The sequence below is a fragment of the Sebastes umbrosus genome, chromosome 12 (assembly GCF_015220745.1).
Source record: "Sebastes umbrosus isolate fSebUmb1 chromosome 12, fSebUmb1.pri, whole genome shotgun sequence".
Lineage (NCBI taxonomy): Eukaryota > Metazoa > Chordata > Actinopteri > Perciformes > Sebastidae > Sebastes > Sebastes umbrosus.
The window spans coordinates 9439298-9457564 of record NC_051280.1 but is presented as its reverse complement, the minus strand read 5'-3'; the positions used below and the strand labels follow the sequence as shown (position 1 = coordinate 9457564).

The window sequence follows — 18267 nt, the reverse complement described above, 5'->3', positions numbered from 1 at the left end:
GTGGAGAGATAAGCTTGTTGTGAGTTTCGTTATCTGCCGGCATTGCCTGATCACTTGAGAACAGCGTGGGGCTGTCTTTGCCTTATAAAGCTACAGCTCCTGGGATGGCACCTCGACAGTCACAGGGTATTTATAGTGGAGAGTCGGGGTTAGCCTCAGACTGGGCTCTCTCTTTGAAGTCACCCACAAATGTGCTATTGTGAAGGAACTTTTGTTTCCTGCCAAAAACTCTGTTGCGCCGGTTCCAGTTTGCTATTTTGCTACGACCATTCAGGCACTGAGCTTCCTTTTAGTTAAGTTTATACTATTATGTGTCCCGCATTTTTTTCTTCTTTTTTTGATTATTATCTAACTAAACATAGAAAACATATACGTAGTATTAGCTGGGCTTTAATGCATCAATATTTTTGAGGCCAATACTGGTATCGATATTTGGAAGTTCCGATAATGATATCTCAGCCGTTTAATTTTTATTACGTAAACACATAACATACTAACAATCCTGATACCGATACCTGATCCTGATATAACTGTGACCAAGAACTATGCAAAGGTGACGCCGTTTACCTCAAATCTAGTTTGGCATTTCTTGATCCTTTCAGCTGCCGTATACACCGATACAATATACCTGCAATAAGCTAATATCAGCAAATTTAGCAAATTTTATCATGCTGACACGCTAAACTAAGATGGTAAACATATACCTGCTTGATATCAGTGTCATGCACCGCCGCTTGGTAGGCGCCCCTCAGCATTGGCGCACGGAGGCACCCTTTAGCGACTGTATGCGATGCACCGGGCTTCCACTTACTCCAATGTAAACCCACCGGCGTTATTCAATGGTCGGAGCAAGTGACGTATTAATAGCGTGAGAGTCCGCTAAGGGCGTGTGGGAGGGGTGGTGGATGGGTCAAACAAACACAAGACTTTGAACCAGGAGACCGCTGTTCGTGGCCCGTATGAAACTTAAAGTAACGTGGACTTATTTTGTCACGTCAGTCGTCAGTCACGTGGCTCTTTAGTATCGTCAGTCCCGATTGTCAGTGAATTTAACGTCAACCACGACCGTTTCCTAACCCTAACTAAGTGGTTATGTTGCCCAAACCTAACTTCCTGTGAAAATGGAAGTTTATTTTGAAAGGACAGTATGCATGTAACAACCATATATTGACATGCCATCTCTGACACGTCCAAAAGTAACATAAGAGGGGTATCCCGTGCGTCGGTCTCCGATGGGGACTCTGATCAAGCGGCGGTACTTGACGAGTTGGGGGTGAGAATGTGTTGGAATGGCTGTAGACTCTTTATCTGGCTTTAACATACATACTGATGTGATGTTGTATTTTCTTTTAGGTTTATAAGATAGTAATAAAAGTGTAGATGAAAACAAGCCTTTAAGGACATATAATGTCCTTTTGATTTAGAAAGAAAAAAAATTATGTTGTCAAAAAGAAATCAATAAAGGGATGTTATTATCTCAACCATTTCATACACTGCTGCTTGTACATCAGGCTATCTAAATTGTTCTCCTATAAACTGAAATGCTGATATTCTCAGAAACCTCTAAAAGGGAAGAATGATTCTAAATACTGCTGCAGTTTCTTTTTTTTCCAACCACACGTGCTGCCCCTCCCTTTCTGCTCTGCAATCACTTGACAAGCACAATCATTAGCCTGCTGCTTTCCAAAGGTTACAAATACAGACGTCATTTACGATTCCTTTAGTTAAGATGTACTTCCTACATGGAAAAACAAGAAGGGGAGTGCTTCTCACAATCTTAGTAATGATACCTTTTCACATTAATCTGCCGTATGTACCCTTGGCTTTACATGAAAGGGAGCCAAAGTTGAACAGACTGACTTTTCTAATAGGAGGGTGCAGTGTGATGAGAGAGTGTGCTCAAGATAGGGGGTCCATTTGGGAGCTTTGGTCCAATTTGGGGTGTCAAAATCAGTCTCTAATTTGGCATGTATGCTTACTGACCTGCTGCCCTTTGGGAGTGAAGGCGTTCACAGCTGAGTAGAGCTGGACAGCAGGGGATGGTAGATTTGGTTAGTTAGGGGTGGAGAAGAAGGAAGCAGAGCTGGAGCCAATTCACTTTGAGTTCATTGAGTTCAAAGTGAAATAAAAACCAGCAATTAATGTGATAACCTTAAAGTCTCCATGCTCAATAGTACATTCATATATTGGACACCGGAACTTTTTTAGATTGAAATATCAGCCTGAGAGTGCTCTTATTAGAAAGTACTTTATTTCAGGACAACGTAGGTTGGCAAAAATGCAATATACATTGTCTAGTGAAAAACGTGGAAATATAAAGACAACAATATATAAAAGTATAATTCCAAGCATTTTAATTTCTTATTTGTTAATTTATTTCTGTATATATTTATTTATATAAAATTAAAAATTTAATAAATAGTGTAATTTATATGCAAATGAATGAATATATAGTTTTTAAAATATAGAAATAAATACATACAGAAGTAAAAGAACAAATAAATGTTAAGATAAATACTTTTTTATATTTTATTATTTGTCTTTATATTTCCACATTTATTTTCTTATTCTTTTACAGATTAGTTATTTTTTATGGCGCTCCTATGACTCCATAGTTGTGCTTTCTCTGTGTGCAAAAGCCCAAAGACAAAATGGAAATGTAATTCTGCATTTGGGCAGAGATCTTTTAGACCTGCAATTATTTTCCTCCAGACCCCGAGGATGGCGAGGAATGCCTGGACTTGTTTTTCTTTAATTAGATCACAGGGGTGATTTGCCATGAATTGTAAGGGACATGCTTCAATATAACTTTGCATTGATTAAGTGCCAGCTTGCTTGTTCTGACCACAGCACTGTAAATTGGTTTGCTGTAATGAGGTTCACAAGGTTACTGATTTTAGAGACTGAGTATATACACATTAATACACACCAGGATTTACAGATTCAAATTTGATGTATTTCCCCCCAAACTTGACCTTACAGAATTACTTTTTTACATAAACTACTAATTTGAAATACATTCATTTTACATCCTTGAATTTAACTTTAATCATTAATTGCCAAATTGCGGTGTAAGCAGGAGATCAGTATAATGCAACTTCCCTCCTGTAAGATTTTAATCATGTGAAATAAAAGAGACAGTGGCAGTATTGCTAGCTAATTGTGAGTGAGAAGGAAAACATAACCTTGTGCTCCCCAGTTATATTAATACTTGAGAGAAAAGACATTGAAATTCAGGGCTAACTGAGTTCAAGGTCAGATGAGCTGCACAGGAACTAAGTGTCTGTACGCAGCAGAAAAAAAGTGAAGCGTTAAGCAGCCACGTAAGCTAAGTAGAGTCCAGAGATCACATGTTGTCTGTCTTGTGTGGAATTAATCATTCTGCTGACCGAGGGCTGCTCTGGAGGCTCTGAGGAGTCATAGATTTGCACTCACACTTATCTGCAAGTCACTATACATACAGAGAGTGAGAACTCATAGACAGTAGGAACTCACATATCTCTATAGAGGTGTTGGCCTGATTTTTGAATTTCTGGAATCTTTTTACTGCAATTATTTCCTTAAAGCTTCAGTTATCTGTAAGACTTAAAGGGTAACATATGTATTTTTCAACCTTGACCCCATTTCCATGTTTTTGTGACTAATGGGGGACAACAATTTCTGAAATTGATCCAGTATTGAGGGATAACGCTGTAACCAGCAGCCGCGAAACGAGCTGCGAGGGCAAGTACGCAGCGTCAATGTAATGTTACGTCCATTAAAACTGTTTGTTTTTGCCGCTGACAGGCTCAGATTGTTATTAGAAGTGTCTGACAACATTATGGAAAGGACCCTACAGGGAAATAAAATGTTTTTCTGACCTTTCATTTGATCCGGTCTGTTTGTTATTGTGTCCTAGTCCCGCTCAAGTATCAGTATACTCAAATAAATACAGTCGGCCATTGAATTCAAAGACCTCCTCCACATTGTCGAAATCATCTTAATATTCAGCCATGACATTGAGAATCTTGTAGATAACACTAAGCTACGCTTTCTGTACTCCAATACAACAAACTCTGCCCGGCTGGATCTCGCGTTTCCACCATGGATAATATAATAACGGGACTCTGGGTACCCACGAGTCTCCCCTTTACAGACATGCCCACTTAATGATAATCACATGCAGTTTGGGGCAAGTCATAGTGAAGTCAGCACACTGACACACTGACAGCTGTTGTTGCCTGTTGGGCTGCAGTTTGCCATGTTATGACTCTGTGAAGAGGACCTGCTCCCTATGTAGATGTGAAGGGATCATTCTAAGCTAAAGAAAACACAACGATTCTTAGTTTCAGGTGATTATACACTAATAAAAACATAGTTATGAATATTATATTCCATTTCATTTCTACAGACTGTTCCTTTAACAATGCCAGTATGTGAGCACTGATATTTTTCCTTTTGGAGACAAGCTCATCTTTCATTTCCAATTCAAGATTGTTTACTGCATTGCATTACAGGCGCTCAGTCACCACCCACTGGCCAGACGGGCCGTGATGAGCAATGTCTCAGACGATCAGTCTGGTCACGACGATACTGTGCCAGACTCCACCTGCTCTAAATGTGGATAACTATTGTTTGGCTGTGCAGAGAGAACAGACATCCCAGTTAGTTGTCACTGCTTAATGTACAATGTGTACTCTCAGAGAGACATATTGTGGTTTATCATACAACAACGTCGTGCTTTAAAAAGAAGAAATGAAGGGGGAAGTGAAAGAACCTGTTTGGAGAAATTACAGCATGAGAAAAATTAGTATTAAATGGTCGCAACAGCTTTTACCATAATGACTGTTGAAGCTGTATATTGCCACCTAAGTAAAAACACATCTTTTATGGTTACTGGAGCTTTCACATTAGACTCCGCCATGAGTTATTATAGTGTCATTGTGAAAAAACGATCCTCCGACAGCCCTCTTCGGCTATTATTCCTCCCCGCAGCATTGAGGGTTGCAGGAATATTTTGTTACATCTATTGTTAAGCTACTGCAGCTCTAAACCTCGCTCTCCTTATACTGATGGTTGCTTGTGAAGTTGGTGTTTTTTAGGAATTTAAACTTGCACGTGATGTAGCTCACTCGCCTCGGATTGTAATGTGAATTATACGTCTTCAATGTAAAACCTTCATTGTTGCTGTTGAGGTTGTTTTATGAGCTGTGTTACAATTAGCTAGAGGCTGAATGAAGAGCCAGCTGTCTGGCTGCTGTACACAAGAGTTGCTCTGTGTGTGTTATTACATTTACCCTCTACTATCTGCAAAGCATGCCCGCTATGTGTCTGCCACTATTTAGGGAATTCATGTGCAGCATAAAATCCTCTGAAGCCGTAATGTGCATGACTGTGTGTTTACATTTGCATAGTGTACAGTAAAGTGTTGGCATGCGTTGTACTACTTTGAGCATGAAAGCAATTAGATGAAATAAAAGTCAAATGGGTGACCGAGTTGGGTCAAGTTCCCACTGGGAGGCGGGAGGCGAAAACCCTCAAATCCCCAGAGGGAACAACCCAGACACTAATTAAAAACTTGCTTTTATGTCTGTATTTGTGCACGCACAACTACATGTGTGTATCTCGAGGAGGGCAGCAGATGTGTGTGTTCATGTGCTCACTATATTGTCTTGTTTTAATATGTTTTGGATTATGTTTTTCAATTTGGAGAATATTATAAAGTGATCCAGACTGGGTGCAAACAGTCAGTGAGTCTTTGAGAAGCATTTTTATGTTGTGGCTGGTCCAGGGTTAGCTTCTTTTGAACTACTTTATATACTGTTGGAGTAGCTGTATCTACAGCAATGCATCATTTTATTAGCTCATCAAAGCTTCTGTGTGTAAAATTTGAATCTGCAAAGTAACACAGTGGTTAGATAAATCCAGGGAACTAAAAAAAAGTAGAACATTTCCCTCGAAAATAAGTCAAAAAAGTTGCAAACTACTGAAATATTTCGGTGATGGATAATCAAATTTTTTTTATGAATTTTATGTAGACAGTGATGGTCTGAAAATGTGATTGTGAAAATGATTTAAATTGGTTTTCTTTGTTTTTTTTAATGTAGCATTGTTTGAAAATATATACGCTGCAATCTCGATCCAGCTTACTTTTTTGAATTTTTAGGAATTTAGTGCTGTAACTAACGATTATTTTTATTGTCGATTATTTTTTCGATTAATCGTTTAGTTGTTTGGTCTATAAAATGGGTATCGGCTGATACCGAGTACCATTGTGATACCAGTGTTTGTATGCCTCACTGTGTGGAAGTGACTGATATCATTAATTTATGTGTAAGGCAACATCAGGCTTGACTTAAACACTGCTTTCCTAACTTTGTAAGACAAAATGTAACAAATAAAAACATAGATACTAATTTATTGAATTGTTATTTATTATTACAATAGTAACTCGTACATCAACAACTTGGTAAAAACATCTTAAAAATGATCAGGAATTACAATTCAGGTGTAAACCTTTTTAATGCAGCAACAAATTGGTCAAAACTAAAATTACAGTATTAATGCATATAATAGTATATAATAAACATTAATTATTATTAGTTATTCTCAGACGGATATCGCTATTTGTTGTGTGTAGAGGTGCCTGTGTGTACAGTAGTGCGGCAGCGGCGCTGTCCCGGGCTCTGAAACGGGTGACATGTCAGCCTGCTTGCGCCCAAGACCTATGGAAAGGAGGCTGGGTCACGCGTCATCAACGCATTATATCTTTGGGGGTATAACACATGCGCAGTAAAATCTGGCCTGCACTCGCAGAAATTGAGCCAATCGCAACGCTCGACTGCAGCTTCAGTTACACTGCGCATGTTTTATACCCCATACCCCAAGACCCATGTCCGCCCGTGACCCAGCCCCTTTTCCATAAGCCTTGCTTGCGCCGCGCCGCGAAGCTTCGTTTACCTTCGAATATTTCTCACTGAAGCTTCAAAGCCCCCAAATGGTATTCGGGACAGCCCTAGTATATAGTATATTAACATAGAATTTAATTTAATAGTAATTTTTTGCTTAAAAAATGAATTAATCAATTATTAAAACAGTGGCCAATTATTTTGCATCAACTAATCGATCAATCGACTCCTTGTTTCTGCTCTAGTGGTGCATTGTAAGCTGGGCATAGCTGTATGAATGAGACAAATTCATCCATATGCAGCAGCGTAAAGAAGAATTATTCAAGTAAAATCAATTAAATTCAAACTTTATTGCAGACTCAAGGTCCAGTTAAGAAAAAAGTAAAAAAAACAATACAGGAAGCACTATTAAAAAAAAGTCATGATTAAAAGATATATAGCCTACATACATCAATGCCTTACATATAAAGAATTATACCAGTGCCTCCACAGCTGTGATTGGTACCTTGTAGTGCTAAATCTGATGTCAGACAACCGCAAGATTATGTCATTCTCAGAGTGATTAAACCGGCATATAAAATTGTACATGAGATTTTTTAATACAGTTTGAAAAGTATTTATGCCTGCAGACACACATATTTCACTTGCACTGAAACATCTTGGTCTCTTCAGTAATATAATAAAGTACAAGTATCTCAAAACTGTACTTGAGTACAGTATCTGTACCTTGTTATTACATTCTACCACTGATCCAGTTTCATTTAATTACCGTTTCCCAGTAAAACAACAAACCTCGTGCCATTAATTGCCATGCTCTGTGTGCATGCATGTGTGTGCATGTGGTTGTGGGTGTGTGCTGTTAAAATAATGCCCCGGTTTGTCCTGACATCCCACAATTGTCCTCCGTCCGTCGGCTGCCTGTAGTGGTCTGTGATAGGCTGATAGGCTGCATGGTGGAGAGGGTGAACTGCAGCAGAGTAGCACCGCTACTGTCAGGAAACAGAAGACCACTCCACGAATGAGACTCGCATAAACCAACCAGCTGAACGAGGACGGTTTTTACCTGGTAATAAACCTTTTCTCTTCTTATACTTACACTTAAGACAGTCTATTAAGAGGTGCATTGGTTTGTTGGTTTGTTGCGGAATTATATCATTTTCTTGCCATATTTTCAGGTTTCGTCTGACCACAACAACAACCCGGATAATTAACATTAAAATACACTTCTCCTGTATTCAGTCAGGCGGAACAAGTCGAGCGGACGTGGCTTTTTGCATTGCGTAACATTAAAGCGACATGTTGGTGTGTTTTTTATGCTGAATGTGTGCCTGCTGCGTTATTTTGTAGCTAAAAGTCGGATATTTCAGAGCAACAAGCCGCTTTCTAAGGTACAGTAAGCTAACCAGCTTCGAGAGCAGAAAATGGGTGAAAACAAGCCGTCTTTTCCAGCCTTAAACCAGCGTGTTTTACATGAATACAGGACAGCAGCTGAGTCACTGGACACACGGACACGTTTGAGGACAGTTAATGGATTAAAACATTAACGTTGTGGGGAGGTTAAGACGACATAGTTGGGTGTTTTTGATCTGCAGTGCGGTAGGCGTGGTTATAAAGGCAGGATGACACGGTCTGGATCCTCTTTTAGCATCCTCACATCCTTGTAAGCACGAAATGCAATGGCTTCTGGAGCCTGACTTGACAATTTAATTGAGATGCACAGTAAGCTGTTGTTGCAGTAGCATTGAAAAGGCAGACACATCATGGGGCCTTGTTTTCAGGCTTTTCATAGTTCATTCAATGAGAGTGCACCTTTTTGATCACAGCCTGGATGTACTTAAACCTGTTAACTGTGTTATAGTGAGATACTTATCCCACATTTAGGGTTGCAACTAACGATTATTGTCATTATTAGTTAATCTACAGATTGTTTTTTAGATGCATTTGGTTGTTTAGTCTATGAAATGTCAAGAGGCCATTTTTGCCTGAAAAATTACTTTAATGATTAATCGCTTATTGTAATAGTTTAGTATCATAATCGCTTAGTTGACTAGTCATCAGTTATACCAAAATTTACTTACATTCTTTGATATTGTTAGAGTACATTTAGGGTTGCAACTAACGATTATTGTCATTATCGATTAATCTACAGATTGTTTTTTAGATTAATTTGGTTTTTAGTCTATGAAATGTCAGAGGGTCCAAGTCCAATGTGATGTCTTTCAATGTCTTGTTTTGTCAGTCCAAAGATATTCAATTGAATATGATATACAACAGAGGAAAGCAGGAAACCTCCACATTTGAGAGACTGAAAACAGCATTTTTCTGCCATTTTTGCCTGAAACTTTAAAGATGAATCGCTTATCATAATAGTTTAGTATCATAATCGATTAGTTGACTAGTTATACCCACATTTACTTAAACAATTCTGCTGACATTCTTTGATATTGATGATGAAGATCAAGATCTACCTGCAAAACCCAAATTATGTAATAGTGTAGCTTTACAGGTATAAACCGCCAAATCAGTTCAAATCAAGCTTTAATCACAAATTTCTCTTACATACGACACCCTCTATCCCTCCAGACCCTTGATAATAGTCAGGTAACTGTAAAAGCAGAACAATCAGCTAACATCACATATGATGAGGGAAACCACAAATGATATGATTAAGTCACAGTAAACTTCCTACTTAGCACCTCAGAGACACAATGGGGTTGTTCAAAGATAAACAGCAGCAGCCTCTTTTCATTGTTTTCGTCTGTAAAAGGTCAATGAGGGTGACGGCTCATCAGACAAAACAAAGCAACTTATTGATGACATCACCTCAGATCATTTGACTATTTTCTGACATATTGTAGAACAAACGTAGAATTGAGGAATTGAGTTTCAAGTTTTCAAGTTTATTTCACTTATATAGCATTTTAAGAAGCAAACAGGTTTTGCACCAAAGTGCTTCACAAAGACATAATTAGGCTACATACACATTCAAGCATAGAGGCATGTGCATATATGTGGAAATAAAACAAGATTAAAATAGAAACCGTTTTAAACACAATTTCAACCTAGGGAATCTGATAAAGACAGAAAAAAAAACAGGTTAAACACAATTAAAAGCCAGAGAATAAAAATGGGACTTAAGGTGCATCTTGAAAAATAATGAGGAAATAATCATTGTTTTTGTGTCAAATTAGCTGTGTAATAAGCAGGATAACATACAGCTAGCAGGTCATTGTTGTGAAATAAACCCCTTCAGGGCGATGCCGCTTCACTTCGGGGTGCCGCATTGCATAAATTGACTACTATTTTGTTAATCAATTAATTGTTCATTTATTAAGCCAAAATGTAAAAAAAATACAGATTCATGCTTCTCAAATGTGAGTATTTGCTAGTTTTCTTTGTCTTCAATGCTATTTAACTAAATATTTGGATTTTGGACTGCTGGATTTACAAAACTAGCTATTTGAATATGTCAGCTTGGGCTCTGGGAAATTGTGATAATCATTAGTTGCAGCCCTATTTCAATAGTATATATCCCTCGGGCTCGGCTGGAGTATTTCCCAATGAGCATACACTGTCCAAAATAACTATAACTATAAAGGTGAGTGTGGTTTAGGTTTGTTCCAGCTGATGTCAACACTCATTTTAACATTATGCTCTTATCCGTATTCAAGTCACAACTGATTTGCTGATTACCTATAGCTAATCTCATAAAATGCTTAATCCCTATTGGTCCGTCTCAGCCACTGTATAAGAAGTTATTAGCTCCTGGATTTAGTTCTAATCTTTTACATTAACAGGGGATTTTCCCTTTTGTCAAAGGAGCAGTGCGACTGGACTGAGTGCTGATAACTCCAGCATACATGTATATCAGGTATTCTCCCCGTTGGACTCATTGTGGTGATGTTTGTGCCAGGCTTTCAAGAAAACCAATCCCTGGCCTTAAGTGACTGCACCTCAACAAAGATGCACTGATCGTGTTGAATAATGAAGTGCACAGTCAAGTTGAGATAACAATAAGTTAGCTGGTCTGTCTGTTGTGTCCCTGAGTGCCTTAGTGACAGTAATGCTAAGAATGTAAACGCAGCACGCTGATGGGATTTATGGCCTCCTCAGCAAAAATGCTCTCAGCTCAGAGTCACCTTCATGTGACCGGTCTGTCTTCCCCAATTTCTGCTGTTGAGCTGTGCAGTGTCTAGTCTGGTTCAGTTTATAAGGGTTCAACTAAATGATGTTTGAACATGAATGCGAGGACTGGATGAAAAGCCTCTGAAACAGCTACTAAATTAAGAAATAAAATGTGCAAAAACACATTTCTTTCAGCTGTTTTCATGGACGCCTCAGAAAATAACCTCCATCAATTTAGCAATGGATGATATGAATGGCTTATACACTCAGTTGCCAGTTTATTAGGCACAGGTAGCTAAAACTAATGCAGTTTAATACAACATTAAATACTACCTTCATGAAGATTATAATGTTCAGTTTGTGTTCAAGCAGTTTTAGAGAGGTGGTGATTCAATTTATTGATCATTTTGGAGGCTGTCCTTTGTGGTGCATTGTGTTGTACTGACGTGTGTTTCTATTATTGTGTCCACCCCATTCATATCAATGAGGACGGGATAATAACACCTCACTGTATAATGCAATACAGTTTAAGAACACCACAAACTACAGCCTCCAAAATGACCATAAACTTGAATCACCACCTCTCTAAAACAGTTTTTTCACCAAAAATTGAACATTATAACCCTCATGAATTGCTGCATTAGTTTTAGCTAGGTGTACCTAATAAACTGGCAACTAAGTGTATATACAAAATGTGTCTTTATCCCAACTATTTTAATGATAGCAAAAAACAATGTCCCAAAGCATCAGTCTTTAAATGTTTTGCTGAGTCAATGGCGTCACACGTTTAAAATTCTGTAGCTTGTTATGAAGTTTTATAGAGGGTTGTGTTATTGGTTGATCGTGTTTGTTGGCTCAATAAATGAAATATTAGCTTTACACTGTGCTGCACCAGAGCTGGACAATATTCTGGCTGAACCCACTGAGGTAGAAAACAGATCTGGGTTGTTTATGTTCCTTGAATTGTTAAGGTCAGGGCTAAACTGCGAAGCTGTGAGATGTTATCGAGAAACATGTTGTACATGTCTTATGCCAAAATTAACCTTGTGATCATTTCTATCATTTTCTTTTAGCTTGTTAGCTAGATCAGTCACTTGTTTCATTGGGAGTCTCACTAGAGAATTAGACTAACAATGAGTTCCTTGTGTTGCTTGTTACACCAGTTTAGGTTGACTGACTATCAGGTAAAGACATGTTGACGGTTTCATACTGTTGCCACCTCCTCTGCTGTCCAACCCAGTTCAATCTTAGCTCTGTCCATTCCAGTCTTTCTGGTTTTAACTCTCATCTCGTGCACTGATTTGTTTAAGCTGAACAGCCAATCGTAGTGATATCTTTCCCCGACGGACGCTCACCAACGGCCCCAAACTGTCCGACAGATGATCGTCAGCTTGGTGTGTCAGGGCCTTTAGACCCAGCCCTGCCGTTGGCCACCAGCCCGCTGTCCGGCTCATTTTCTGTAACCAGTGTAGCTTTAAAGCATGTGGAATTAGCAAGCTAACTAAGTAGTGTGAATGAAGCATTACGTTGTTTATCATTTAATTAAGTATTAAGCTATTCATTAATTACTCATATACTCTGGTTCTCTACGCTTCATAACGTTACTACTCCACTGCTTTTTTTTCCCGTCCGAGTTGTTACTGCATAACCTCACATCAGTAAGTCCTTGACTTGCCATATGTCTATGTTTACTTTATATAGAAGTCAGCCAGCTACAACTGTCACAACGGCAGCGGTATACATAGAAATGGCCACCACTCTGACCATCCTGCTACGTCGATTTGAATGTGAATGTCCGTTCTATTCCTCTTCTATTTCTATGGCATTAACAAACATTGAAACAGGAAATACGAAGGGGCATTTTATTCAAAGTCTCTTTCAAAAGTATTACTAAGTTTTTCTGTTATTGTGACACTTTGTGACTGTGACTATTGAGACTTCTCACCAGTAGTTTCCATTAATAGTGGCACTCTATGCATGCAGAGGGCTAATGTCGCATCTATTATAAGTCACTGCAGATTCAGTATTCACTGAATGCCTCAAATCCAAATGTTAAACAACAATAAATATTTGAAATGGACAGTGTGCCTACACTAGAACATCACGTTCATGATAAGACATCAATATGTTTGTTGTTTTGAAGTCAGGACAGTTGAGAGCACTTTGAGGATCTGCAGCCCCTCAGCAGAGGTGTCTCACTTGAGTGGCCAGACCAGCTACATGGTATCCTGTTACAGTAGTTGGGTTTGTGTGACAGCTGTCAGCCCTGAAGCCATGTAGAGGGGTCGCATCATATACTACAGGCCAGCTCGGATGGGATGGGCCTGGACGTGTCAAAAAACGCCAACCATTCGCCTCTGTGTAACCTCCATAAGCCCCCAGGGGGGTTATGGGTGTGGGGGCAGGGGTGACAGGGATGGGCCCAGCTGTGGTGTACTCCGGCTAATGGCACTCAGCACAGATGGCAATCCCATCTCTCATCCTCCCGCGCGTGTGTGAGTCCATGTGCTCAGGCCACTCTCCAACCGTAAGTATTACAATCACAAATGGACCTTTAAAATGGAAGTTTGCATGCATGAGGCAGCAGCACAGCATTTAGTGTCAGTGATCAATTATGTAATGTAGCTACATATACTGATAAACCTCTGATTAGCTTTTAGCATGGACTTGAATATCCACTGTGATGGGTTGTCTCAGCAGTCTGTCTGAATGTGATTTGATTTCTTGTTAAATTGGTTTTATTTAATGGCACACAGCGGGTTTGATTAACTGTGGGTTCCTTTGATTTATATTGGAGAGAAGAAATGGGCGTCTAGTATTAATGATGCAATTGTTCTTCTGAGAGAACAGAAAGTTTGTTTCTGGAGGAAAACAACTAGATAGATGGTTTCTCCTTGTCCCTCCTTAGAGGTCGCATCACTGAGAATATCAGATTTTATCTACAAGTACAACTGATAAAAACATCTGCTTTCCATCAGGTGACAGTTGAGTGAAAAGCTGAGATTAATGTGGTAATCTGAGAGATAAATTTGATGACATCTTTGACACTAAAGTGGTCATGGTTGTGGAGTTGTTTTGCATTTTCTGTAGCCAAGGTTTTAGTTTGATAAAGTAGAAAGTAGCGGCGAGCACGGCTCCAAATCTTGAACAGTATCGGGTGCCCAGTTGTAGTAAGAACGGACGAAACAAATCACTGGCACTCACATGTAAAGGGTATTTCTTAGTTTATTCAGCAATGATGACTTATGGCTGAAACGTGTTGTACTTTTTATCCAAAATAAACTGAGAAAGGTTTGAGTTGGGGCATCACGATATGAGGACAGTATACGATATGCGATAACGTTGTTGAATATCGCAATAACGATATGACTTGCAAAACATAAACAGATATTAAAGTGAACTCAGTTCTGCTGCTTTCAGTATACTCATCAAATTGAATTAAAAAAATTAAAGTAAATTATTTCCAACATTCTTTTTTTTCATGCCAAGTGCTGAGTTCCTCTTTTTAATAGATCCTTAGATTTACTTATTACTCTCCTCACTGTTTTTTATTAGCAAAGAGCAATGGAAAACATAGAGGTAGCAGCTTCTTATTTTTAGGTTGTAGGTTGTGAACATTCATTCGGTTAATTTGCGTTTCTGCCGTGTCAGCCAACAAAATGGGATTAGACATCTTATAGTCGTGGTTATTTTAGCCTGCAGTTACTTGCAAATGGTTAAGGTAAACCCTATAAGTGATTTGATAAGTGGATTCAATACTGGATTTGAATCCATCCCTACTTCCTGTGTGCCTGAGGATTTTTGCTGTTAAAAACTTACCAAACACCAGCTGTTTCTGACAGCAAATGTAAAAGCTTTCATGACCTGAGAGGTTGAATCTATTACACAAGATTATTCAGCAATAGAGCAGCACAGCATGTGTTATTTGAAAGTGTGACAGATGATTACATTTAAAAGACTTTGTCTTTAGCTGAATCTTATAGTCAACATGATGAAGCTACATTGGTACAATCTTCAGCCACTCCTGTATACTAGCAGTAATCCAGGACACTAAATGAGTTGTGAATACAGCGTTCTGAATGCATAATGTATGTGCCAGTCCATGGTGAGGGCCACACACAAGGCTACTGTGTGGGCTGTTGTGTGGCCCTGTGAAGAGTGCCTGTCACCAGTGACTGAACGTATTCTTCCTCCATTTCTATGGTGCTAAGATGCTCCTTTCCTCCCCTCCTACCATAGTTCCTGTTTCATATGGGTTTACGAGAAGCAAAGGTTAGCTGTGCAGCCATCAACTGTCAGCTGATTACTGAGCCACTCCTCAACTCCGCCACACATGACACAACAAAGTGGCAGAGCGGTTTTGAAATGTTGAATTTGCCTTAGTGGTCTTTTATCATTAGCTATCCTCACTTGGATCTTGCGACTTCATCACTTCCTTCACATTTCCGCTACTCGGACCTTTAATCTAGATTTTAAAGAGTTTGAAGAGCGTGTTGCATTCAGTGACCCTTGATGCTCCGGACTTCTATGAAAGCGAGGGTAGAAATAACATTTCCAAGTCCAGATTTACCGCTGTTTTGAGTCAACATCGTTCCGATCCAACAACTCTTTGTTTCCGAAGTGGTTTTTGTTCCTTGGCAAAGCTTGATTTGGCTTTATATTGTAATTCCATAGGCATTCAAACCCACTGCTCATTAGTGAGGATGAATTACCCTTTGGCGTTCACAAAACAAAATTCCCTACTTGAATAGTGTATCATTCTGCATTATAAGCGGTAATACCAAATGATATTGAATCAAGATGTTGTTCTCGTTTGTGGAGTCTACACAGTAATAATCACACCTATAACGCTCTATCAGAGACAACAAAACATTTCAGATCAGCTCTATCTTTAAGACTGTCTGTGTAAGATGAACAAAACAACACTGAGGCATGATGAGGGCATGGACTCCAGCTGTTAATAAATCAAGTTATGTGCCTGCCAGTGCTCCTCACAGCAGGACACGTGGAGTTAGGCATGTGGGCCGCATTTAGTCCTTCCAAAAACCTTCAAGAATTTTTGAAGACTGAGAGGTTTCTTATTACAAATTGTAAAATACCTTGACCCCCAAAAGTGTATTCTGGCTTGTGGCGTTTCAAAAACAATCAATATCTAGTGGTTTCGTTTTGCTTTGTTTTTAGAGCCACAGTTAGTCTCCATTTTAATTGTTGCAGTTTTCCATTCAACATGTTTTGGGGATCACCTCAGCACACAGCGTTGCTTTTGTTGATACAGAGGCTGCTGTCCCCGGCTGGAAGTCGGAGATCCTCCCCTGAATCCTCCCACCCCGGAGTAAACACGGCCCTATAAATAGAGCTCAGGGAGAAGCAGGCCAACAACAGAATGACAGGCATCCATACTACAAACCCCAGTATGCTGCTGTCCCGCACACGCCCTCCAAACCCCACATCCCAATGTCAAAGCCTGTGGGTACGGCTAGCATAGGGGCCCCCAGTGAGATCCGTCCTATCTGTCATCTTCGTTTGGCAAAACTGACCATTAGATGTTTCCTCTCTTTACCCAGTTTTAGGCCCTTGGGACGGCATCTGTCACTGGTATGCTGCTATTCACAGAGGGAGAAGGTCATGCTATGAAAGACGTGTACTGGTGCCGTTCAGATACTTTGGATGGTTGTTTGCAGGGCTTCTTCTTGTCTCCAGTGGTGGCTGTGTAGGATTGTTTCTGACTCGTGTGATTCAAACATTTCCAATAACTCCAGCGAGTTGTAAAGTCAAAAGTCAACATTTATTGAAAAAAGATAGATGTATTTATTTCCAAAATTCACCTCATATTTTTATCTAACGCAATCCATATTTGATGGCGTTTAGCCTTTCAAAAACAACATTTTCACCGCGGTCAAAATCTGTTTGCTGTGCTGGTTGCCACACACAAAGGGAGGCACGAACTGATGAGTTATATTCATTAAAGAAAGTTGATGAAATAAAAAAAACTCTTTTAATTCCGATAAATCAAATTATTCAAATTGAGTATATTGTTTGAGGATTTTTTTTTTTTTATGGTGATGACTTCATTAAATATGATGACAGACATTCAAAGCCTCATTCAAAAACCTCAATATGACATTTGGTACAGCACTAACTAAAATGCTGAATATTCTCTGGTTGCAGCTTCTCCAATGTCAGGATGTGCTGCTTTTCTCTGTTTTATACCATCGTAAACTGAATATCTTTTTAGGTTTGGACAAAACAAGACGTAAGCTTGTATTGGGGAGAATTGTGACATACAGTACATGTTTTCTGACATTTTACAGACCAAACGACTAACAGAGAAAATCAATAATGAAAATAATCTTTCGATGCAGCCCTCTGGCGTGTTTTGAGCTGGTTTATGCGAGAAGACATACAGTATATTGTAGAAATTGTGGATCAGGGCACCAGCAGTCTAAGCACTTTACAATATCAGCTGCTGACACTCCTGAGATTGTTGAACAGGACTTGAGTGCACTGAAGCCACTTACACTAATTTCACTTTTATTCTGCTGTCAAACAATATCCACATCTCTGCATTTGCATCAGAGAGAGGAGCTTATCATTACATTACACAGGGCTGAAAAGCGACAGTAGATCAATTCATAACCAGTCAGCTGACTCATCTAGTTTTCCCTTTTACCCTCCTCTTTCCCCCTCTACAGCGTGATTTACCATGACAACTGAATCAGGCGCCGACTCGGAGGCCAAGCAGCCGCAGGAGAACAAGGAGACGGAGAAGGGGAAAGCCAAAGCAGCCGAACCCACCTCGCCTCAGAACCAGCCGGAGCAGCTTCCCGCCGCTGCTGGACACAGCACCCCGGCCAGGAAAGAACAGGTCAGCCTCTACATAACCACAGTCAGAATTGGGCCTACAAAAGGAGGATTCAGCCAGTTGTCAGTGCAGCTTGAATTCAGTGAAAATCATTCACCTTTAAACGTACTTTTCTTCTTGAAACTTTTCTTGTTGTTAAAAAAATAAATTAATTAAACTGTAATTTAATTGCGGGTGTTTTTTATGGTGTAAACACCGTAAATATCCCTTTTAGATTAGCTTGAGTTTGAGAAAACATACACAGCATTCATCCCACTCCTGAATGAATTGTGTCTTTGTGTGAAAAATGGAAATGAACAAAATAAATACTGACGACATGACCTCAGTGTTTTCAACGGTGTTTACAGCCCTGCATCAGATGCATCTGTTGACAAGTGAACTTTCAGTCAGTAC

General features: G+C 39.4%; 1 protein-coding gene across 13 annotated transcripts in view; it reads left to right on the top strand.

Annotated features, from left to right (window-relative positions):
* The first annotated feature begins 7794 nt into the window (after positions 1–7794).
* Positions 7795–18267, top strand: part of LOC119499418 (protein 4.1-like) — a 54425-nt gene continuing 43952 nt past the window's right edge. For all 13 annotated transcript variants that reach the window (XM_037788730.1, XM_037788727.1, XM_037788723.1 and 10 more), the window contains exons 1-2: positions 7795–7953; positions 17705–17877. In XM_037788730.1, coding sequence (XP_037644658.1) covers positions 17716–17877 — 162 coding nt within the window. In that variant the 5' untranslated portion in view covers positions 7795–7953; positions 17705–17715. The remainder of the gene's footprint in view (positions 7954–17704; positions 17878–18267) is intronic.